We start from the raw sequence: 26898 nt of genomic DNA, 5'->3' as shown, positions 1-26898 counted from the left end.
ATGGAAAGAAGAAAAGCGTTTCTTGCACAATGAGTATAGGGTAATGTCAACAGCAGTGGTAAATTGTATAATTAGAGTAGGATTTGTTATGAACAGCAAGGTGACAGTGTGTTTCTGTGGTCAGTGCAGTGATAGGGTTTCTCTCATCAGAATCGATAGCAAAGGAACACCGACGACGATAGGCCAGGTATACATGTCAAAATAGCAAGCCGAAGACTAAGAGATGTTGAAAGGGTGATACAGTACGTAAAGGAATATGAAAATCTTATAGTCATGGGAAACTGGAATGCAGTGTAAGGGAAGCAGTAGAAGAAATGGTTACAGGAGAATATGGGCTTCGGACAAGAAATGAGAGAGGAGAAAGGCTAATAGAGTTTTGCAATAAATTTCAGCACGTAATAGCGAATACTTTGTTCAAGAATCACAAGGGGAGGAGGTATACATGGAAAAGACCATGTGATACGGGAAGATTTCAATTAGATTACATCACGGGCAGACAGGAATTCCGAAATCAGATACTGGGCTGTAATGCGTACCCAGGTGCAGATATAAACTTAGATCACAATGTAGTGGTGATGAATAGTAGGCTGGAGTCTAAGAGATCGGTCAGGAAAAATCAATATGCAAAGAAGTGGGATACGGATGTACTAAGGAATGATGAGATAGGCTTGATGTTCTCCAGGGATATAGATACAGCAGTAAGGAAGCAAGAGGAATTCACATCTCTAAAAAAAAAAAAAAAAAAAAAAAAAAAAAAAAAAAAAAAAAAAAAAAAAAAACAAGAATAGAAGTTGTAAAGAAAAATGTAGGTACGAAGAAGGTAATTGCGAACTGAAGAAATACTTCAGTACAAACTTCGTGGCAGATTAAAACTGAGTGTCGGCCCTTGTCTCGAACTCGGGACCTTTCCCTTTTGCGGGGAAGTCCTCTACCGTTTGAGCTATCCAAGCACGACTCACATCCAGTCCTCACATCTTTACTTCGGGAAGTACCTCGTCTCCTACCTCTCAAACGTCACAGAAGCTATCCTGCTAACCTTGCTGACATAGCACTCCTGGAAGGAAGGATTTGCCGAGACACGTCTTAGCCACAGCCTGGGGGATGTTTCCTGAACGAGATTTTCACTCTGCAGTGGAGTGTGTGCTGATATGAAACTTTCTGGTAGATTAAATCTTTGTGGCACTGGCTAAGGCGTGTCTTCACAATATCCTTACTTCCAGAAATGCGATTTCTGCAAGGTTCGCAGGAGAGCTTCTGTGAGGTTTGGAAGGTAGGAGACGAGGTAATGGCAGAAGTGAAGCTGTGAGGACGGGGCGTGAGTCGTGCTTGGGTAGCTCAGACCGTAGAGCACTTGTCTGCGACAGGCAAAGTTCCCGAGTTCGTGTCTCGGCCGACACACAGTTTTAATCTTCCAGGAAGTTTCATGTCAGCGCACACTCCGCTGCAGAGTGAAAATCGCATTCTGGCAATACTTCAGTTGATCGGTGGAACAAGGAAGTATAAAATCGGTCACAGGAATTCAGGAATACAAGTGGCTGAGCAGAAATAAATAGAAGTGCAGGGAGAACAGAAGAACGGAAAAGAAAATTGAGAATGTGTTAGATGACCATCACTTTCTCTTTAGGGAAGGTAAACGCACCAGAAAGATAATTCTGCTTTTGCGGTTAATAATGGCAGCAAGACTAAAGAAAAATCAAGACACGCTCATAGAATTTGTAGACCAGTAAAAGTGTTCGACAGGGTAAAATGGCGCTTGATGGTCGAAATTCTGAGAGAAATAGGGGAAAGCTGTAGAGAGAGATGGGTAATATACAATATGTGGGAGACCCGAGAGAGAATAATAAGAGCGGACGATCAAGAACAGAGCGCTGGGATTAAAAAAGGTGTAAGGCAGGGATGTGGTCTTTCGCCCCTTCCGTTCAATCAATACATACAAAAAGTAATGATGGAAATAAAAGAAAGATTCGTTAGTAGGGTTAAAATTCAAGCTGAAAGAATATAAATGATACGATTTGCTGATGACATTGCTATCCTGAGTGAAAGTGAAGAAGAGTTATATGATCTGCTGAATAGAATGAACAATCTATGGACTGAAAGGCGAAAAAAAGCGAAAGTAATGAGAAGTAGCAGAAATGAGAACAGCGAGAAGCTTAACATCAGAACTGATGATCAAGAAGTAGATGAAGTTAAGGAATTCTACTACCGAGGCAGTAAAATAACCAATGACGGATACAATAAGCAGGACGTCAAAAGAAGACTAGCGCAGGCCTTAGTCTGAGGAATAAATTTTGACAATGTACGTTTGTTGCAGAGCATTGTATGGAAGTAAAATAAGGACTGTGGGAGAACCGAAACATAAGAGAATCGAAGCATTTGAGGTATGGTGCCATAGACGAATGTTGTAAATTAAGGTGAATTGATAAGGTAAGGAATGAGGAGGATCTGCAGAGACAAAATCGGAGAGGAAATGACTATACGGAACACTGAAAGAAGAGATGACAGGAAGACAGAACATCTGTTAAGATAGTACTAGATGTTGCTGTATAGGGCAAAAGATGTAGAGGAAGACAGAGGCTGGAATACATCTAGCAAATAATTGAGGACGTAAGTTGCAAATGCTGCTCTGAGATGCAGAAGTTGGCCCACGAGAGGAATTTGTCGCAGGCCGCATCAAACCAGTTAGAAGAGTGATGACTCAAAAGAAAAAAGAGCGAGAGAAGGTTCAACCGATATTGTCATGAGCCCAGCAGGGACGCTGCAGGCGATGCCGTGGTGTTAGCACAGGAACTCGAGTTGCCATAGCCCAAATTTTCCCTCACTGTCCTAACGTATACGTTCGTCGTACGTTCCACATTGATTTCTTCAGTTATTTCACGCAGAGCTTTCTTGTTACCACTTACAACTGTACTCAAACGCCAGTGCTCTTAGTCGTTAAGCGAAGGCCGAAAAAACACTGCATTGCCTGTGGCGAGAGATAATAGCTTTTTATTGTCCTGACCGCAAATTTCTTTCACGTAGATACTTCTCCTTGCGGGTTTCTGACAGTGGCCATCTTCAAAAACCTATACAACTAGAACAATAAAGTTGCAGGTGACAACTAAGCAGGCAAAGCATATTGTCATTCACAAGTTCAAACATATCCTGAACTCTGATCCATACAAATTACCTAGCCACGTTTACTGACGGCAATCATAAGAGCAAACTGAAAGGCATGTACTGCTCAAACGGCAAACTATTTTCTTCGCCAGTAGTTGATGTGGTACACTGGGGCAGATAGAATATGTGAGAGCAAGATAATGACTAAATATTTATATTCTTGACATGCTGACAGGGCATGCATTCCAAAGCCTTACAAAGTAGATTAATATATTAATACCACTAACGCAATAACTATGACGCTTTTCAACATTACGTCCGTATACGTTGTATGTAATCCCACAAGTTATGTGTATTCTCATGCGTTCTGTGGTGAAATCTTTATTATTATAATAATATGATGAGATTAAAAATATGGATTGTACATATTTTTAAACAAAATACTTGTAACACAAAAATCAGTACACAATACATATATAATAACCATTTGTGCGTTACAACATGCATACTTCTCTAGCGACCATACGAAGTACGGAGTACATTTTACCACTGCTAGTCTTTTATTTCCCCCCTCTACTCGCAAATGGGGCGAGGGGAAACCGACTGCCAATACATCTCCATACCAGCCCTGATTTCTCTTGTCTTAGCGGTCCTTATTCGAGGACTACCTTACAGGCGGTAGATTCGCTCTGTAATCTGTCACCAACGCTGCTCGTCTAAACTTTCCAAAGAGTGATCCAGTAAAACAATGTCTTCTCTCTTTCAGTAATGCCAGTTCATGTTCACAAAGTATTCCATTAATATTCGCATGTTCATCGAACCTATTAGTAACAAATTTAGCTTCACATTTCTGAATTTATTTCGAGGTCAAACGCTCGGGTGGTACTCAAGAATGGGTCCCACAAGCTTTGTGCACGCAGTCTCCTTTACAGATTATCCACACCTTCCTAGAATTCTCCTAATAAATAAAAGTCGATCATTTTCCATTTCTTCAAACCGACGACGTGAGTTCGTTTCACTTCATGTTGCTTTGCCAAATTACGCTCAGATATTTAATCGTAGTGACAGTGTGAAACAATACACTAATAGATGTGAATATTGTAGGGTTATACACTCCCGCAAAAGAAATTAGTACATGTAGAGTGACGAAGTCAATTTTGATCCGATAACGGCATTTGCCATCTGGGGGATGGCAGATGCACTTATAATGGTTTCAATGTCATTCGCGCACAGATTGCATAAGGACATAGCTACCAGAGCGCCATCTACGTCATACCCTTATATAGGGAATTCTGGCAGCCACAAGTCTCATTGTGGTGCAAACGTGTGATGCATTACGTCTGAGACACAGTTGTGCATCCTGCAGCCAACTGAGCGAGCTTGCAGGCTTCCGGGATGGTCCTTTCGATGAATTTCCACACAAATCAGACTTGCTGTGACATTCGTGCAATGATACTGCTGTAATGCTCACGCGAACATTCTGACACCCGTAGACGACGTTCTGATCACACAGTACAAACGCCCACCGGGTTCTTCGTATTATAAGGGCAGCAGTGGCAGATCGTACAGTTACCGCGGCACAGATAAGTAGGTTTTTGAGCCCAGACGTGTCGACACAAATTGTTGCGAATCGGTTATTAGCAGTGGGGCTACGGCCACGCACACGTCTAGCCAGTTACGCCACAGCATCGACGTGCAAGGCTCCACTGATGCCGTCAGAGGCTCGCCAGGAAGATGGAATCGCCCCTCACGGTCTTCAGCGATGAAATCAAATTCTGCCTGCATGCAAGTGACGGTCGTGTAGCCCTGCTGAGCGCTGTCTCGTAGAGAGCAGTAGTCTTAGACACAAAGTCCCCACCTTAAACCTTACGGTCTTGGGTGCGGTAAGCTAGAGCTCTACTTCACCTTCGGTGTTTCTGGAAGGGATGCTCACCATCGCTCGGTACATACACAGGACCGTTCTTTTGCCGTTCCTCCAAACAGGAAGGTTACATGTTGTTCTAACAGGACAATATTCATCCATACGCTGCTCAAAGAACTCAGTATGCTCGGCAAGATGTACAGCAACTTCCCTGCCCAGTATGATTTCCCTACTGATCTCCAATCGAGCATGTGTGGGGTATGACGGAACAAGAAGTGACTCGTGGGACTGATCAACCAACAACTCTTACAGAACTACGTGAACACGTCGGGCAGATGAGTCATAAGGTTTCCCAGGACCGTGTTCGCCACTCGTATGATCTACTGGATGCCAGAGTCAGTGCTTGTATTGCTGCCTGCGGAGAGCGCATCATGTACTAATACTGGTGTTTCAACATGGGTCGATACTTGGTATCCCACAAACGCTTGTGCTAGTGACCTGTGCCACGTACCCACCGTTAGCCTAAACCGACCAGCAACCCCTCAGTCACCGAAGCCTCACGGGGTAGCATAAACACAAGGCGTTACCTTTCCGCAAGGCGTCAATCTCAGCAAGGACGTCAGACGGCAGGTCAAGCACTACAGTGGTCCTACGTGTCAGCTGCCTGTTTTCTCCACCGTGTCACATATGCAGAACTGGATCGGCACTAATTCCTCCATGCCTCTGCTGTTTAAAGTGGCTCAAGCTAACCCATGTACGCTCTAACGGGGCTCCGGGCCAGTTCACGCCCCAGCTGTTATCAGTCAGAGCCGTTCGGAAGACACTGTTGCAGAATCTACGACTTTCAGCGATATCCCGAGACGTACCTGTGGGTCACTCTCGCCGAACCGACAGCCTCCATTGTTACGGGGTATCAGTGCTATCGTCTTCACACCCCACTACCTTTATTCACTAGGTGTTGCAAGTATATGTCTATTAGTGTGTACTAGAGTTGTATTATTTTTTATTGATAATAGTTTTCCTTTGTTGTTAAATCTGTCCGCTGCGGTTGTACGACGGCTGTTCAAAAAGTAAGGTCCGATCGATAGCGAAATGAAAACCACAGTCAAAATCCGGTGAACCTTCACATAAATGTGTTGGACAGAGTCTCTAGTATGGCCATTAATCGCAACACGTCGATCTTTTCAATTCTGATAGTATCATGAGCATCTAAAGAAGCCTGGGGAACCGTGTGACCCGGCAAGTATGATTGTGGGAGATTTTGCCTGATTTCATGCAGTCCACAAAACGTAACTGTCATGCATTTCCTCCTATATGACAATCCTCGGCCGCACATGAAGAGGCAATGAGATCTGCCGCGTTTTCGATGGGAAGCGTTTCGTCACCCACCATACAGCCCAGACACGGCTCCCTCGGTGTTCCCTCTCTGCTCACATAGACCGCTGGATCTGAAGACAAAGGTTTGACACAGAGAGCAAGCTGCAGATGAACGTAAAGAACTGGTAGCAAAGACAGGCTGCTGTGGTAAATGTCTCAGCCAAAGCAGTGACTATGGACAAAAGTTGTTGGAAGGCGTAGCTAGCTCTTGCAAATAAAACATTTTTGATTTTCGCAGTGATTTTCATTTGGAGACCAACCGGACCTTACTTTCCAAACAGCCCTCATAATAAATCCCTGTTATTGTTTACCTATGTCTTATTATTACTCAATAAGCATCTCTTCGTGCGAGATACGGCAATCTGTAAATGTAATAATCTCATGTACTCCACATGCAGTAAATCTAGAATGAATTGGAAATCTCAGAATGGTTGTATTACTTTTTAATTTTTTTGCGGCAGTGTATTTTTTTACCCATCTGCACTAACTCCAGATTTTTTCCACATTTAGAGGAAGCTATCGTTCTTCACATCAAATGTAAATGTAGTCCATTTCATCCTGTATCCACCAGCAGCTACTCAACGATCGCACTTCCCTGGGCACTACTGTCGTAAATTGCTGGTTACCCAATCTGTTAAATCGTTTATGTATATATAGAAAAAAGCGGTTATATCATAAATCCCTGGGATGCTCTTGATGGTACCTTTGACTCTGATGAACACAGAATGAAATGAAATGAAACCAGTAATACATCATCCATGGTGATACACATAGACGTGTGGATCTTGGTCACACATGTTTTACTGTCGAGTGCTCTACCGAGCTATCTGATTTACACGTTTGTCTTCGTGCTGGATTCTGCTCGTCCTATTATTTTTGGATACATCTGCCCTTGGTATTAGTAAATGTAAACAGGTACTTTCTATCGATGTGGGTTGAGAGCCTGTTTAAACTTGTAAATGTTAATGAGCTTTTCCAACGTAATTGTTTCCTGATACTTTATTCTTGCCATTGTACAAAACTTTGAAGACGGCATGTGATCGATGTGCGTCAGTGTTTTACAATTATGGACTGATACTCACTGGTCTGGTCGAGCCCGTTGAAGCTGGGACAGCGCTGCTCGGCCGTGGTGCCCGCCCTGGTGGGGGGCCAGCACAGGACCAGGTCCCACGTCCAGTTGCAGTACAGGCCGCCTGGGAACATAACACGTAGATACAATCCTGCAATCATAATACAGTCTGCAGTTTCTGGCTACAGGAATTCCGTAACACTAGAGGAGTATTTAATAGGCCAATGAGCTACCAATAATAAAATATACAGAGAGAAAGCCTATCTAAAACTTTTACAGAAAGAATCCTGCAATTGTAAGAGTGGGAGGACATGATATGGAAATGGAAGTTGACAATGCACTAAGATAGGGTGGTAGTCTTCATCTGATATCATTTAATCTATAAATTCAGCTACCAATAAAGAAAACTATGGACAAATTTGGAAAGGGATTGGAAGACCAAAGAGAAAAATTATAAGCTCCGCAATTTTCCGATGACACTGAAGTTGAGTCACCTGGAAGATCATATGAACGGGAAGGTTAATATCATAAATAAAGCTTATAACATGAACATCAACAAAAGGAAATAAGAACAACTGAAGAAAGTCAAATAAATCAGTTGATAGTGATAAAAAATATGTTAGTAAATGAGACATTAGCGGAGTCGATGAGTTTGTCTGTTTCGGCAGCAAAATAACTGATAATTCCCGAAGTAGAGGATACGATATGCATGCTGGCAATAGCGAGAAAAGAAGTGTTTTTCATAAAGAGAAAATAGGTAAGTTTATCAACGTCTAACATAAATTTAAACGTGCAACGTAGACGATAAACAATGCAGATGTAGAAGGTAATAGAAACTGGTGGTCTGTGATGCTATAGAAGAATGTTGAAGATTAGTTAAATGGGTCGAATAGCTAATGACGAGAGTCGGAAACGAAATAGAGAGAAAGAAAATTGCGGCACAGGTGGAGTAAAAGAAGAGGTCGGTTGATAGGACACACTGTGAGGCATCTAGATATTGTGAGTTAACAGAAGGAGGTAAGTGCGGTAAAAACTGTAAAGTGATACCAAACTTTGACTACAGTAAGTACACTGTAGTAGTCCCTCATCCAGTGGTTCACAGACTTGTACCGAAAGGACTAGAGTGAAGCGTTACATAAAACCAGCTTTCGGAATGAGGAATACCACAACTACTACAATGATATCTTCCGTCAAACTTAAATTTTGCGTATTATTGAAACAGACTATAGTTGGGCCACAACGGATTGTACTGAGATAGGGCACCAATCGTCGGAAATGGGTAGTCGCTGTGTTATGGACACAGTGTTCAGTGCATAACAACAACGTAGCTCACAATAATTGTTGAAAACTAAAACCACCAAAGTTAATGCATACACGGCAAAGGTAGCAAGAAATTCTGACACTATCTTTCAATGATCTTGGTGTCTGTTGTACCAGGTGACAAACCGTAGAAGGTAGGTCTTCATTTGTTTGTGCAAGGGTTTCGTACGCCAACGTCTCGACGTAACACAAGAGGAACCGTCCAGAGGGAGTTATTCGGCGATAGCGCTGGCTGTGGGACAGAGAAGCTCCTTCGAATCCAACGACGACTGTACGTGTCGTCAGATGTTCATGGGCGTTCACATCAAAGTTGTCTACTGCATCGTCGTGTTGAATTCACAATCTTTGGCCGACCAGGGGTGCAACCTGCAGGAACTGTCATAGGACATCTCGCAGGAACACCAAGTAGCGTGGACCATTATAACAGGAAGGCAGCAAGTAAGTCCCTATTACATGATCTTTGGCAATGCTGCTAGTATGTTGACAGAGAATCAATGCGGGTGGCCACAGATGTGGGTGAATCAGTAATTGTCTTCACTCCAGACATGACTGCCGCAGCTATTGAAAACATCATTACGGGTGAGTAAGGTCTCATCTCTGAACAATAAAGACCGCACCAATATGGGCACTACAGCACTGCGGTGCTTAATGCATTGCCAGAAATGAAACCGAGGTTCCAAATCCGTTGGTCCTAGTGGTTGAACACGTTTTTTCTGACAGGGGTGTAAGACCTGTTCCACCAATATTCTACTCACAGTGTCCTTCGAAGTGTTTAATTCACGGTCAAATCGACAGGTGTTTATTGCTGAGGAGTCGGCCACCCAGCACCATCTCCCGAAAGTGAAATATTTGAACAAACCTCTGGTGGGAACCCTCATCGGTTCTTTTGGCGTGAACATTTCCATCTCTCGTAAGTCGCTATCCACGCAGATAAGCTTCTTCCATTTATGATTACAGCTGCTGGGAAAGCATTCTCTACAAAATTTGTGGTGTTTTACGGGCACTACAACCTGCTGCACCGTACATTAAATGGATGTCTGCCAACCCTCGTGACGACAAACGTTCTATCTTTGACTACACATTATGCACTTTACACAGCAAAGCAAACAGCCATGGACATATCACAAGCTGAAGCTTCCTGGCAGATAAAAACTGTGTGCCGGACCGAGATTCGAACTCGGGACTTTTGCCTTTCGCGGGAAATGCTCGACCAGGCAAAGGTTCCGAGTTCGAGTCTCGGTCCGGCACACAGTTTTAATCTGCCAGGAATTTTCATATCAGCGCACACTCCGCTGCAGAGTGAATATCTCATTCTGGTCATATCACAAGCTATCGCAATGTTCAAGTGACACCAAGGGTAGTGGTGTGCGTGGGGCACAGGCTGACCCGCCGGAACGATGTATACGGCCGTTAGAAGACACACGTGGTGTGAGCAAAGTTGTGTACATCATGCCTGTTTGGGGGTCAGAGGTGCATACTGCTTATCACACACTGTCAGTTCCTCTGTACAGCAGACACCCGGGATCTTTGTGAGAATGCTGCAGATGCTAATGCGGCGTTGTCATGCATCCACTGAGACAGGTGGTCGTCGCTTTGAACAATTACTGTAAGCTACTTTGTTACAAACTGTAGGTTACATATTCATAAGACTATGAATATGCGTTTCCGACTATTGGTTCCCTGTCTCAATATAATTGGTTGTGGACCCACTATCAACGTATTTCAATTTGATCCTAAAGGTTTGAGACGCCCTGTACAGATATCTTGTTCAACCCATCCTACGCTTTAATGAAGCTACATATAATATGTTGAACGAGAAAGAACACTGTTTGTCATAAATATATTTTTTCGTCCTCAGATACGACACAAATTCGAAACAACAACACAAACAGTCCAGAGATTGTAAACAAACACAGTGCCTTGTAATTCAAAGAGCATTCATTGCAAGCTTACATTGCGAATACCGATAAATATGTATAAGTGTTTAATTCTTTACAGTGTCTTCATTTAAGAACAGTATAAATGCAAACAATAAAAAATACGAGAAAATAAAAGAAAATAATAAACTTATATTGCAGCATATTTATATGACAATATTCCATTTGGTGATTTGGGATGTGTTTTGGGATTCATGTACGTTAAAAATAGCTATGAAATACTTCAATCCAAAATGTAAAATGCAGTAATTAAACAAACAGCAGCTGCAAATAGTTTTCAGTTAGAATCTTGGGAAAGAAACAGATGAAAACGAAAATACGAACAACTATCAGACAGACACCAGGACAGTATGCATTGCCCGTTTTGGTGTCATTTCACAGAAAACTGCTCTGAACTGAAATCATATAAGAGCATCTTTCCCCACCAGCAATAGATTATTTAACAAACCGCCACACAACGTAACATGGAAAAGACGAATTTTCCATCTCAGACTGTTATCAGATAAAGTGCAATGAATGTCCAGTAGAGTATGTGGTATAGATCGGATGGATCTTCCGATCTATATTAAACGAACATAAAAATGCATTTAGATACAACATCTCCGATAAATACATCATAGATGCTCTCAATAATGACACAGGTTGAACAACACAAAAAATAATACTTGATAAGGCGACAAACCGAATCCCTGTGAAGAACTTGACACTTTCATTCACAAAAAAGGCGATATACACTCAGCGACAAAGCTGAGACAGTGGCAATGTCCTTTTCTAGAGGGTTTCGAAGCATACTGGACGACGGATACGTCTGCTACTGTTTATTTTTCAGTGAACTAATTCATAAAGTAACTTCAAAATCTCCAAATCAAAGCATTATCACATAATTATGCTGAAATATGCATTTATGACTTTTATTTTATTTTTCATAATTCTTTGCACTAATGATATTTTCAAGCCAAGAGGTTGTAAAGGGTCAACCACTTATATATTCGTTGTCTGTAAATTTTATTCGCAAATGGAAGCTGGGAGTGAATGCTTTGGCTCACAAGGAAATTTATCTATACATCTACAAAATCCCTAGACGGTTTATGTTGTTGTTTCGCTTCTATTGGACATGTAAATAGAAAAATTAATGTTGGTACGAACCTCATGGTTCTTACTGTTGGAACATTTTGTAAGTAACTCCATTACTGTTTAAAACCTATAAACCTAGTGACACTGTGTTGAGAAGAGCTTGTTATATTATTTGCACGGAAGTGAAATTCAAACACATCATTGCCTACTTGCCAAGAAGTGTCATTAGACACTAGTCTTCAGATGGCTCAGTGGGCTATATTAATAGCCCACTGAGCCATCTGAAGACTCGAAACGCGTCGTAGGAGAAAATAATGACTAAGAAAATAGCTTTAATTTATTTTATAGACGCACCTGAATTATAATTAACTGATAATTTTGACCATGACCATTACAGTGCTTTTCTTATTTTATGGTGCCTAATAGAAACGAAGCATCACCATTACTTACGTTATTTCTATGATGTGATTTCTGAGCTAAGGTTGTCTCCAACGAGAAAAACGTGGTTTTCTTATCTCTATATCTAGTGATGTGAGTGAGAAGAAGAAAAAGATATCGGATCAGCTGAGTATACGGTAAAATCAACAGCAGCACAAAGTGGTGGTATAACGGGAGTAGGATTGGCTATGAATAGGAAGGTAGGGCAGAGAGTGTGTTACAATGATACGACTGCTCTCATCAGAATCGACAGTAAACTAACACCGACAACGATACTTCAGGTATACATACTGATGCCGCAAGTTGAAGTAAAAGTGACAGAGAGAGTATATAAGGATATTGAACGGGTAATTCAGTACCTAAAGGGAGATGGAAACCTAACATTCATAGGGCTCTGGAATGCGGCTGTAGGTGAAGGAGTGGAAGGATTACAGTACTAGGAATGAGAAAGGTTAACTGAATCCCGCAGTTAATTTCAGCTATTAACAGCGAATAAACTGTTCAAGAATCACAAGAGGAAGAGGTATGCTTGGAAAAGGTCGGGAGATACTGGTACATTCCAGTTAGACTACATCATGATTAGAAGGAGATTTCGAAATCAGATATCAGATTTGAGTTATGTCCAGGAGGAGATATAAACTACAAGCCCAATTTAGTAGTGATGATGAGTAGGCTGAAGCTTAAGAGACCAGTCATGAAGAATTAGTGTGCAAAGAAGTGCGATATGGAAGTACTAAGTAATAAGAAGTTACGTTTGAAGTTCTTTGAGGCTGTAGATACTGCGATAGAGAATAGCTCAGCAGACAGTTCCATTGAAGACAAATGGACATCTCTAAAAAGGTCAGTCACAGATGTTAGAAAGAAAAACATAGGTGCAAGGAAAGTAACGGGATAGTTACTTGGAAAGGGCATGGCCGACTTCGTTCCTTAATCCGATGAGACCGATGACCTCGCTGTTTGGTCTCTGCCCTCACACAATCCAATCCAAATCCAAGAAACCATGGGTAACAGAAGAAAGACTTCAGATTACCGATGAAAGAAGGAAGTGCAAAAATGCTCAGGTTAACTCAGGAATACATAAACACAAGCTACTGATGTATAAATAAATAGGAAGTGCAGGGAAGCTAAGAAGAAATGGTTGCATGAATATGTGAAGAAATCGATAAAGAAATGAAAGAACTGACTCAGCATACAGAAAACTGAAAAGGGTATAACATTAGAAATGTAATTGCAATTCCACTGTTAAATGCAGAGGAGGGAATGGATAGGTGGAAAGAGTACACTGAAGACTTGTATGAGAGGCAAGATTTGTGTAATGACATAATAGGAGAAGAAACAGGAATCAGTATGGAAGAGACAGGGGATCCCGCATTAGAATCAGAATTTAAAACAGCTTTGGAAGACTTAAAATCAAATAAGGTAGAATGAATAGATAAAATTTCCCCAGAATTCCTAAAATCATTGTGGGAAGTGGCAACAAAACGATTATTCACGTTAGTGTGTAGAATGTACGAGACTGGTGATATACCATCTGACTTCCGGAAAAATATCATCCACACAATTCCGAAGATTGCAAGAGTCGACAAGGGCGAGAAACATCACACTGTCTGCTTAACAGCTATTTCATTCAAGTTGCTGAAAAGAATAACATACAGAAGAATGGGAAAGAAAACTGACGATGTGCTTGATGATGATCAGTTTGGCTATAGGAAAGGTAAAGGCACCAGAGAGGCCTGACATTTGGATAACGGAAGGAATACTAAAGAAAAATCGAGACATGTTCATCGGATTTGTCTACCTGTAAAAAGCGTACGACAATGCCTAATGGTGCAAGATGTTATAAATTCTGAGGAAAATTGGGGTAATCTATAGGGAGGTACGGGTTATACAGTACATGTGCAAGTACGAAGAGGGGATAATTAGAGTGGAAGACAAAGAAGAAAGTACTCGAATTAAAAAGGATATAACACAGGGTGTATTCTTTCGCCCCATTTTTTAAATCTGCACATCGTAGAAGCAATGATGTAAACAAAAGAAAAGTTCAAGGGTGGAATCTATATTCTACGTGAAATGATATCAGTGATACGATTCGCTGAAGACATTGCTATCCTGAGCGAAAGTGAAGAAGCATTACATGATATGCTGAACGGAGCGAACAGTCTAATGAGTACCTAATATAGCCTGCGAGTAAATAGGTGAAATACGGAAGTAATGTAAAGTAGTAAAAATGAGAACAATGTGGAAGGTAACGTCAGGACTGCTTATCTCGAAGTGGATCAAGTTAAGATGTTCTAGTACTTAGACAGAAAAGTAACCAATGACGGACGGAGCAAGGAGGACATGCGAAGCAGAGTATCACTGGCAAAAAGGGAATTCCTGGCGAGGGCTGATCTGCTAGTTTCAAACAAGGGCCGCAATGTGAAGAGGTTTCGGAGAATGTACGTTTGGAGCACAACATTGTGCGGTAGAGAAACATGGACTGCGGGAGAAGTGGAACTGAATATAGTCGAAGCACTTGAGATGTCTTGCTACAAACGGATGTTGAAAATTATGTGGGCTGCACAGAATTGCAGAGGAAAGGATCATATCTCAAACACTGTCAAGAAGGGACAGGGTGACAGGACATCTGTTAAGACATCAGAGAATAACTTCCATGGTACTAGAGGGAGCTGTAGAGAAGACAGAAATTGGAATATCCTCAGTAAATAATTCGCAGTGGGCCGCATCAAACCAAACAGAAGACTGATAACTCAAAAAAATCTAATTAAATTTTATCTTGCTTGTTTTGTAATTGTTAGTTACCGGTTATGTCGGTAAAAACTTTTGCCATTTGTATTTCACGAAACTACATATTTACTACAGAAAGTATGGTTCACTATCGTTAGTTATGGAAATGTAGGGCGTAACCTGCAATTCTGGATCGTCAGATTTGAGGGTAACATATCTATCACCTTGACTGAATCCTTCATCAGTAGCCTACGAAAATTCATGAGCTTGTTGTGGCCCACAAATGATCGCCAAAAATACGTATGAACGTATGTGCAAGCGGTAGAAGCCCAACCAAGGTGGATGTTGCTCGGTAACGCACTGGTCTCGTGTTCAGGAAGACGCCGGATCAAATCGCTGTCGGATTATGAACACTGCAATGTTCTACAATATCCTAAAATCACTTAACGTGACTAGAGCGAATGATTCTTTGAGTAGCACATCTTATTCCCTTCCCCAGTTCCGACTAGTGCTCCGTCGTTAATGACCGCCTCGTTGACGGGATGTTCATTTCTGATCTTTCTCTATCCATCGTCTTTCACAGTTGGCCATGAGAAATTCCTGGGAAATGACTGCACAACACGGTGACCGACAAACCCCTCAAAAAATTCTGTTAAATCCTGACTAGGGCAAGATGATAGCACATATGTTAAAACATCAGAAAATAATTTCCAAGACAGCGCAGGTATGTGCAGAGGGCAAAATTAGTAAGGGAAGACTGGGATTTGAATATGTAGAACAACAAATTGAGGACGTTGGGTTAAGTGTTTTGCAAAGACTCTTCGCACAAACAATAAGGCTTTACGAGGTGAAGACACGAATGAGTCTTACAGCCACCTTCATGGACTCGGTCTCTGAAATGGGTGAACGCCACTGCCCTGGTTGCCTAGAGAGCAAAACTTCTGAAGGACGACAAAGATTTGGAACATGTTCTACAAATGATGCAGGACGTTGGGTTCGGGGCTGCAACTTCCAGTCAAAAAAACATTACAAAATAAGTAAAAGTTGATGAGATGATGATTTGAATCAGCCTTAAAGCCACACAGCAATGGATTCAGGTCCTGACAAGAATGGTTCAATATGATTCAAATGGCTCTGAGCGCTATGGGAATTAAAATCTGAAGCCATCAGTCCCCTAGAACGTAGAACTACTTAAACCTAACTAACCTAAGGACATCACACACATCCATGCCCGAGACAGGATTCGAACCTGCGACCGTAGCGGTCACGCCGTTCCAGACTGAAACGCCTGGAACCGCACGGCCACACCGGCCGGCCAAGAATGGTAACAGTGAAGCCAACTTTAAGTAACTACATTGGATCTGCCTGAAGGTACTCATTTGAATACTGGAAAATGAGTAGTTCCTCCTGGAATTGTAGGACATCCATCTCCACTATGTAATCAGTAGAGAGTGTTCTACATTACGACGAGGCCTAAGAAACTGCTGATACTGCACTACCGAAAAAGGATCACTTGGAAAAAGATGTCAAGCACCATGGCCTTCTGCGATGAAAGCAGTTTCTTCCAGCAGGCAGATGATGGTCGTTTGTCCGTACGATGTAGACCTGGTAAGCGCTGTCTCCTTGAGAGCATTCGTCCAAGACACACGGCTCCTAAACCGGGCCTTATGGTTTAGGATACGATAAACTGCAACTCTCGATCACATTTGGTGTTTCTGGAGAAGATGCTCTCCAGCGCTCAGTACCTGCACAATGTCGTCAGAGCCGTTCCTATACCGATCTTGCAGCTTGAACGTGATGCACTGTTCCAACAGAATAGTGCTCACCCACACACTGCCCACGAAACTCAATGTGCTCCTGGTCAGCATGATCTCCGAAGTCGTCTCCAGTCGAGCAAGTGATGGGACGAGGAGTGACTCGTGCGACTTATCAACCAACAACTCTTACAAAACTACGGGAACTGGCCGAGGACGCGTGCCGTACCGCATGCCTGGACAGTATTCACCATCCTTAAGATCGACTGGCTGCCAGAGCCAGCGCCCGCAGTACCGTCCGTGGAAGCTACACCACATACTAATAACGGTGTTGCAGTTTGATTCGACACCTGCTACTTCAGCATCGCTTGTACTATTGATCTGTAAATGTAACCATTTCATGTAGCCCAAATGCACTGTTGCAATAATAAATCTTGAATGAATTGCAAACATCTAAAATGGTGTATGTGGGTAAAACGAAAATATCTACCTTATAATTGTCATCAGTTTGCATTACTGTTGCGTGGATTATATGAAATATGATCAAAATGAATCTTTTGAAGTTACGATGATTAGGAATTATTAGTTTTGTGTGTTGCTCAGATGTGATGATATCATCAGAAGCACATCACTAACATAGTGAGGATACATAAAGTTGTAGGAACCACAAAGCTAATTTGTAGTGTAAATGGAACATGTTATATCTCGTTATTCCTTACTATAGAAAAAACTGAGATTCAGCCATTTTAAATGACTGTGAATGAATATGTGCACAATTATACACTTACACCACGTGCGCCTGAAAATGGCTTCCGGAATTAAATGTTCAAAACTCTTTCCCCCTCCTAAATAGAGCGAGGTTACCCAATAATTAAAGCGCCACCTCAATTTTGTATTTCATTTAGAAACCCTCAAAGCTTATATTTTTGTTTCTGTGGTTTCGCTGGTTCGGATATCTTCTTCACAAACATGCCTTTCTTCTAGATCAAATGGTTCTGAGCACTATGGGACTTAACTGCTGAGGTCATCAGTCCCCTAGAACTTAGAACTACTTAAACCTAACTAACCTAAGGACATCACACATATCCATGCCCAAGGAAGGATTCGAAACCGCGACCGTAGTGGTCGCGCGGCTCCAGACTGTAGCGCCTAGAACCGTTTGGCCACCCCGGCCGGCTCTTCTAGATCAGTCTGAGTTTCGCTGTTGTTTCTCTTGTTAGTATGTGGGGAATTTTTTTTTTTTTGTTAGTTTACAATTCAGTGGTGTGTCATCAAATTCTATGGTATATGTACGGTACATGCAACTGAAGTAAGATTTGAATGGTTGTTCGTGCGGGTTGCTTTGCCGGTGTAATTAATTCTTAGGTTTTACCTACAGCGGTTGCTCCGGAATGTCTTTCTGAGTGAGGGACATATCCTGATACCCGGCAATCAATTGTGTTTCATCTATCGTTGTTGTTACTGCCGTTAAGCAACTATTCTCAGAACGGACCTGTTCATTCTGTCCGACAACTGGCGGCGCCACATACGTGCAGCAGGCAGTGAGCACGCATGCTTCCAATTTATGCGCTTACTGTCGTCTGTTTGATGGTTTACGCAGCGAACTCTGAATGTCCGATGCTTGACTCTGGTTTCATTTCCCACAGAGTGAGTAACTTGGAATTGATGTAGTGAAGCATCCTAAAAGATCTGACAAAAGGCAAGGGCTTCGGTCCAGGTTGTATACTAGTCAGGTTCGTTTCAGAGTAAGCAGATACAACAGCTACATATTAGCTTTCATACAAAGTACATTACGGCTCGCTCGTAGAAATATCGGTACCAAAAGACTATTCTCATGAAGAAATTACTGGCATCGACAGGGGATGTCAAATTGATTCCATGCTTTTAAATATCCAGAAGATCGACAACGTCCCTCACAAGCGTCACCGAAGTCTAATCAAATTGCGTGCCTACGGAGTATCGCCTCAGTTGTACCTATGGATATCAGAATTTTTGTCAGAGCAGTCACAGTTGGTAGTAACTGACTGAAAGTCATTGAGTAAGACAGATGTAATATGTGGCGTTCGCCAAGGAAGTTTTGTAGGCACTATCCTGGTCCTGATCTGCATAAACAATTTAAAAGACAATCTGAGCACCCATCTTATATTGTTTTTACATGTTGTTGTCATTTACTGACTTGTAACGTAATCAGATAATCAAAACCAGTTGCAAAATGACTTATGCAAGGTATCTGTATGGTGTAACAATTGGAAATAGAATATAAATAATGAAAAGTGTGAAGTCATCCACTTGAGTACTAAAGGAAATTTGTTAAATTTCGGTTACATAATAAATCACATGAATCTAAAGGTTGAAAATTGAGATTAATATTTTTGGGATTACAGTTACGATTAAGTTAATAGGGAACGATTACATAGATAATGTCGTGGGAAAGACAGCATTTTATTGGCAGAACACTCAGAAAATGTAACAGGTCTACAAAAGAGACTGCATACATTTCGCTCGTACTCCATGTTCTGGTGTACTGATGTGCAGTGTGGGATCCGCGTCAGATTGGTTTCACGCAGGATATTGAAAAAGTTCAAAGAAAGGCAGCTCGTTTTGTACTGTTGTGAAATAGGGGAGACAGTGCCACGGATATGATACACAAATTGGAGGTAACGGTAATTAAAGCGAAGGGGTTTTCCGTTTCGGCAGGATCTTCTCCTGAAATTCACTCATCATCTTTCTCCTCATCGTGTGAAAATACACTACTGACCATTAAAGTTGTAACACCACGATGATGACGTGCTACTCGTGTGAAATTTAACTGACAGAAAGTAGATGTTTTGATATGCAAGTGATTAGCTTTTCAGAACATTCACGCGGGGTTGACGACACCTGCAACGTGCTGATGTGAGGAAAACTTCCAACCGATTTCTCACACACAAACAGCAGTTGACCGGCGTTGCCTGGTGAAACGTTGTTGTGATGCCTCGTGTAAGGAGGATAAATGCGTAGCATCACTTTGATAAATGACAGATTGTAGCCTATAACGATTGTGGTATATCGTATCGCAACATTGCTGCTCGCGTTGGTCGAGATCCAAATACTGTTAGCAGAATATGGAATCCGTGGGTTCAGGTGGATAATACGGAAGGCCGAGATGGATGCCAACGGCCTCGTATCACTAGCAGTCCAGATGGCAGGCATCTCATCCACATGGCTGTAACGGATCGTGCAGCCACGTCTTGATCCCTGAGTCAACAGATGGGGGCGTTTGCAAGTCAGCAACCACCTGCACGATCAGTTCGACGACGTTTGCAAAAACATGCAGCTCGGAGACTATGGCTGCGGTTACTCTTGACGCTGCATCACAGACAGCAGCACCTGCGATAGTGTACTCAGGACGAACATGGGTGCACGAATGGCAAAACGCCATTTTTTCGGATGAATCCCGGTTCTGTTTACAGAATCATAATGGTCGCATCCGTGTTTGCTGACATCGCCGTGAACGGACATTGGAAGCGTGTACTCGCCATCGCCATACTGGCGTATCACCCGGCGTGATGGTATGGGGTGCCATTGGTTACACAAGTCGGTCACCTCTTGTTCGCATTGACGGCACATAGAACAGGGGACGTTTGATTTCAGATGTATTACGATCCGTGGCTCTATCCTTAGTTCGATCGCTGCGAAGCCCCACAATTCAGCAGGACAATGCACGACCGCATGTTGCAGGTCCTGTGCGGGCCTTTCTGGATACAGAAAATGTTCGACTGCTGCCCTGGCCAGCACATTCTCCAGATCTCTCACCAATTGAAAACGTTTGGTATATGGTGGCCTATCAACTGGCTCGTCACAATACTTCACTACTCTAGATGAACTGTTGTATCGTGTTGAAGCTGCATGGGCAGCTGTTCCTGTACACGCCATCCAAGCCCTGTTTGACTCAATGCCCAAGCGTATCAAGGCCGTTATTACGACCCGAGGTGGTTGTTCTGGGTACTTATTTCTCAGGACCTAATCACTCAAATTAGATGAAAATTTAATCACATGTCAGTTCTAGTATAATATATTTTTCCAATGAATACCCGTTTATGATCTGCATTTGTTATTGGTGTAGCAATTTTAAGGGCCAGTAGTGTATGTTGTTGGTGCCCACCTACAGAGGGTGAAATGATCACCACAATAAAATAAGGGAAGACAGAGCTCGTACGCCAAGACATACGTGTTCGTCGTTTTTCCCGTACGCTCTTCGAGAGTGGAACGGTAGAGAAATAGCTGGAAGGTGCTTCGATGAACCCGCTGCCAGGCACTCAAATGTGAATTGCAGGGTAATCATATAGACGTAGATGTAGAATACAAGGCACTTGGGCTTTGTTCTCAGACTTGCAGTATTTTACACCGTTCATACGTTGCTCAACCGCAACCCGCCAGAGGTTCGTGTTGTGCGCCAAATTCTCAGCCTTACTGAATTTGTATCTAGTGATCTTGTTCAAATAAAGGGAACGGAAACACCGTTCCGATAGCTTCGGTAGTATTTTCGTGTAGGTGTTGTGTGTTCTGGTCTAGTCTGAGTAGACTCAGGACGGGCAGTTACCAGATGCAGGTGTTGCTAGAACTGTTGCTATGGACTGTGTGGCTTCTCGAGCGATTAGTAAACAGAGCTGATAAATCTCTCGCGACTGCACTTTCCATTTTGTTGCAGCGGTAGCATATGAACACGGACTGCGAAACTTTTTTGTGCTTTTACAATTAGCCTCCGTTGGTCTTTACGCCAGGGGCGCATGTGGCGGTACTGTGACCGCAAATGTCCGCGGCTTCTGGGCTCGTCCTAACGCACGACGAGAGCACGAAACTTGTAGTATTCAAATCACACAAGTTCTGTTCCTTGGACCCTAAATCCGTTGGGGATATTAAAATGTGTATTATTTGTCTACCCTTCCTGATTAATGTGGGGAACCTTGCCACGACTGTTCAAGATCGCCAGAAGCTATTTATCTGGTACTTACATTGGTGCTCCGCTGGCTTGCAGCTTAAGCTGTCCCAGGCTTGCATGGAGATGTAAACTGTCACTGAATACGTAGACGTATTTCTAAAGAGTGGGTCTCCTCGCGCAAACTGCATTACACATAGACAGGGGGTATTCGGACACCTGCCCGTCCTCTTTCGAAGTACTGCGGTGCGGTCTGGGATCCTTACCAGATATGATTATCGCAGTACAGCGACAAAGTTCAAAGGAGAGCAGCACGTTTTGTGTTAGCGCTAGAGTGTCACGGGCGAGATACAGGATTTGGGGTGGACGTAATTAAAACAAAGGCATATTTCTTTGAGTCGGAATTTCCTCACGAAATTCGAATTTCCAACTTCCTCCTCCGAATTCGAAAATATTTTGTTGACGCCGACCTACGTAGGGAGAAACGATCATCATAACAAAATAAGGGAAGTCAGAGCTCACACGGAAAGATTTAACTGTTCATTTTTTCCCCGCGCTATTCGAGTCAGGAGTAATAGGGAAGATGGTTCGACGAACCTTCTGCCAGGCACATAAGAGTGATCTGCAGGGTATCCCTGTAGATGTATATGCAGATGATCAAAAGAAACTGCTTTTGATAAGATCGCAAATAGTAGACCTGGAGCTTCCTGCGAGAAACGACCGATAGTGGAACCTAACCACTCACCGATTTCCGCTATATGACGCTTGACCGGTTCCGAAACGGATCTTAATCGGTCGTGGTAGTGTTTTGTGGGACATTTGGGTTACGGACGACGATTCCTTCAGCCCAATATTCACAAAACGCTCAGGACAGAATAAAGATGACCCATGAACACGGAACTGGCAGTTACCCCTCAGACCAACCGTACATTTAGTACACACTCTATTGCGTGAGTTGCTTTTGTGTACTGGTCTTCAGTCGGCAGACTGATGTAACGAAGCTGTCCGCACTATCCCATCTCGCGCAAGTTTGTTCATGCCTGAATAATTACTGCAACCTACATCGACTTGGCTGGTCAATTATCACTACTCACACTTCCACACATCATCACATTAACTATTCCTTGATACCAAAGGAGGTACCCTATCAACTTATCGCTTCTCCCATCTCTCTCGCATCCGATACAGCCAGCTAACTTCCAGGATTCATCTGCAGCATCACAGTTCAAACGTTGAACGTTTACAGCCGTGTTCTATGTACTAATCACTCCAAGCAAAATACTGGTCAAAATTTAAATTTCTTCTTCGGAAACACATTTTTCTTGTCGCCTGTCAAGTTGCTGCCGAAATGGGAAAACATATCCGTTACACTTAACGTCATGTTTCCTAATATAGTACCCTCCGCATTCTCTGATTTAAATCGTATAAATCCTGTTAGTTCTGATTTAGTTCATTATCAGCATTCAAACTTCCATACATCATAGCATTTACTATTCCGTGGTACCAAAAGAGCCCTGTCAACCCATCCCTTCTCCCATCTCTCCCATATCCAATCTACCCATCACATTTTCTCGATGATTCTGTAGTACCACATTTCAAACGTTTCCAGTCGTCTTCTGTATACCGGTCACTCTAAAAAATTATCCATTCCTTTCAACAGAGTTTCTAAATCTTTTACTCTCCATGATAGAATTACAATGTCGACGACCACTTCTCTGGGCTTTCATTTCTTTCTCAGGTATCTCCCCGGTTTCCCTTCACAGTTTTTGAGTGTACGAAGCGAATAATTTTGCGGACAGGCTAGACCCCAACTCTCGACCTCGATGGCTAGTTATCCCCTGGCCGTTACGATCAATGAGTCACAGGCGGCGGCATTTGTTGTACTTGATAAATAATCTGTTTCTCTTAAGGGGGAGGGGGGGGGCGGCTTAAGCGGTAAAAGTCGAAAAGTGTGAAAAAAATTCCACATCGCGTACACAAATAAATACTTCCAATTTGTATGACATATGGTGAAACTTTTGAGGAAATTCTTTCCAGATTATGATTTTGCACTGCGTGATGAAAAGTAAAAATAGAACGCTGAATTCGTAATTAAGGAACAACTGTCGGAAAATAATAGAGAACTCAGACTGTGTACCAATCTTAACTGATCACCGCCTGAATGTCACCGGAAGAGAGCGACAGTGTTCATGTAAAACTTCCTGGCAGATTAAAACTGTGTGCCGGCCGTGGTGGTCTCGCGGTTCTAGGCGCGCAGTCCGGAACCGTGCGACTGCTACGGTCGCAGGTTCGAATCCTGCCTCGGGCATGGATGTGTGATGTCCTTAGGTTAGTTAGGTTTAACTAGTTCTAAGTTCTAGGGGACTAATGACCACAGCAGTTGAGTCCCATAGTGCTCAGAGCCATTTGAACCATTAAAACTGTGTGCCCGACCGAGACTCGAACTCGGGAGTTCGAGTCTCGGTCGGGCACACAGTTTTAATCTGCCAGGAAGTTTCATATCAGCGCACACTCCGCTGCAGAGTCAAAATCTCATTCTGGAGTGTTCATGTAGATTACCGAGCTCTTTCGAAACACTGAGTCACAAGCAAACTATTTTGTAACGTGAAAAGAAAAAGACACTTCGGAATACTTCAAGACTGTTGTCGATGCCCGTATTATGAATTCCTCGGTGAGAGGCAGTTCTCGCAATTCTACTCCAGCTGCGAAAAAAACGAGAACTGAAACAATTATAAAGCTTCACTTTTAATCCAAAGGCGATTCCTGATTTTGATATCATTAGTCCTAGTTTGTTTTTCTGATGTATGACGTGGTCACAAATTGACCAAAATTGCGCTGAAACTTGGCAGAGCTTTGGATTCCAGACGTTGCTTGAATATCCTGCTACCAGAAGTATTCTTGACGTTCAGTTGTATAGTTCATTGCTAATCGTAACGGAAATTGATGTAAACCACTTGAATGCCTACCTGTTCGCAGGCCATGTCCAGGTACTGAAGACGTTTCTTCAGTGAAAGTCGATTAACGAGAAATGGAGATGCTACATTACACGATTTAACGTTATCATTAACAGAGGGTACCAAGCATTCCCTCGAAGAGGTGTATGTCTTCCTGATGTTTCGCCATAAATAAATCACTTAGGCATCCCAGGGGCTATGTAATAGATCTGTCAACATATCGTTGGAATTTAGGCTCGTTTTCCGCACAAATGCCACTGTTACGAAAAACTGAGTAATCAGTTAATCGGGAAATATCCTCACATTTTTCAAAAGGACATTAAACGTGCACCAAGACGAGAAATTCTTAACCAAATCAGGTACGTCAACATCAACAGAAAGCTAATCAGCTGCAGAAGACGACAGCACACTGATGGCGAGCAATTAATGCACGAGCTTATTGTGCATAGTAGCGTGTCACGTAACTGGCATTATTGACTCCTTTTAAAGTTCACTATTTGAGTGAGAAGGACCATTAATAATCTTTTGCCTATAGTTATACGGGTAATGTTTCTATTACAATAAATGATCGTACGATGAGTATGCAGTACTGTGAAAATTATATAGCACTGAAAACCAGTATAGAAAAACGAAACACATTCCGCTCATATTCCGTAGTAATTTTGACTTTTAAATAAAAAAATACTAGGAGAACTGGAAAGTAATGTCTTTTTTCTATACATTAAATTCAAAAAGATAAATTATTAACAAGGTTTTATTTTGAAGCCGTGATACCCTCGTTAGGAACAAACTTTTGCCGTCTAGTGTGTACATTTTCCATTTAATGCGTAAAATTTCATTACCGGATCGATAAAAAGCAACTTTTTTCTGAACAAAATATCTAGTGATGGCATACTGAAGATCGTCCACACTTTTTACCACTTACAAATTGTTGTCGCGATCAGAATAAATGAAAATCCGATAGTGAAGCATCAGACGAATATGGTGGCCGATGCAGCCCCTCCGACGCCAATTCACTAACTTTTTCCATAGTTCAAGTCGCTCAGTTTTTTTTTGCATTATCGTATTGCAGACTCACGCCTTTTCTGTACATAGTCGCTAGGTACTTACCAACTAAAGACTGTTATACTCTATCCTGTTGTTCACAGCAAAAGTCTGCATTCACAGGTTATCCAGATTTCAGCAGTTCAGAGTAAACATCTGTCGAATACTCCAATCACAAACAAAAGTGCCTCTTTGGGTGCATATCTTGCTTAGATGTACACCGTTACGATTCATTCGGAGATAGCTACTGTCTTTTGCGTATTTGAGGTGGATGGGTTATCTTTGATTGTCTTTAACAGTGATAAAAATGTTCTTCGATGGTCAGACAAGGATTGTCATGGGTGTTTCACATTTCCTCGATTGTTAACACAGATTTGCTTCCTCTTCTACCATTTGCAAGTCATTGTCTAAAGTTGTTGGGCTTCCTGATCGAACCAGAAAGATCAAAATTGCAGGGTCTCAAATCAGAAAACCAGCTTTGGCGTTTACGTGCGTCTAAAGTATTTGGATAATCATAGTAAATGTTTTTGATAGCTAATGTTGCGCTACTATACTTGCGAAACTCAAATGCATACGATCCCAGATACCTACCTCTTTTGGTATTTGACTGACCATTGCAGCGTAAATTGCAAAAACAAAAATTAAGACTGAGTTGTTTACGAATAAACAAGTCAGTCTAACTTTAAAACGTCTTTGGCATGACTCTCAAGTACACAGTGAGCTGATAAATGAGAAGCAAATTCTCTGAATTGCAGACAGGCAGAATTAAAAGAGTGTCGGCTGCACTGGGTTGCCGCGCGAACAGGGGCACTTTGTTACGGTTCACGCGGCTTCCCCCATCGGAGGTTAGAGTCCTCCCTCGGGCATGGGCGTGTGTGATGTCCTTAGCGTAAATTATATTAAGTTGTGTGTAAGCCTAGGGACCGATGACCTCAGCAGTTTGCTCCCATAGGAACGTGCCACAAATTTCCAAAGACAGTATCAGAAAGAACTTTCTGGCGGGGGAACAGGGAACTAAAGTCGCTTCTGTAGATTTGGCAGCTTCCGGAAAATGACTATTGTTAGCCAGGATGGAGTGTAATAATATTATCAAAAGGGTTGTTGATAGTCACCTCAGCATCTTCTGGATCTTCCATTGATTAAATGAAAACGAAATATCGGCATGCGCAGAAGCTTTATAGTTAAGTTTCATCACCGTAGAATAAACAGTGTGCTTCGTCGTCATTTAGAATTTTTATGTAATATAACGATAGTCCTTTCCCAGAAGTATTGTCTTCCTACACCACTGCAAACGTTCACCACTGCAATACTAACATAATGTGATATAAT

At 42.3% G+C, this 26898-nt stretch overlaps 1 protein-coding gene across 1 annotated transcript in view; it reads right to left on the bottom strand.

Moving 5' to 3' along the window:
- LOC126334560 (PDF receptor-like) overlaps positions 1-26898 on the bottom strand; it is a 263538-nt gene that overhangs the window by 214592 nt on the left and 22048 nt on the right. Inside the window, exon 3 of the mRNA XM_049996938.1 lies at positions 7417-7554. Within this exon, the coding sequence (XP_049852895.1) occupies positions 7417-7554 (138 nt within the window). The remainder of the gene's footprint in view (positions 1-7416; positions 7555-26898) is intronic.

This window comes from Schistocerca gregaria, chromosome 2 (assembly GCF_023897955.1).
Source record: "Schistocerca gregaria isolate iqSchGreg1 chromosome 2, iqSchGreg1.2, whole genome shotgun sequence".
In the NCBI taxonomy this organism is placed as follows: Eukaryota; Metazoa; Arthropoda; class Insecta; order Orthoptera; family Acrididae; genus Schistocerca; species Schistocerca gregaria.
This window is presented reverse-complemented; position numbering and strand designations above follow the sequence as displayed.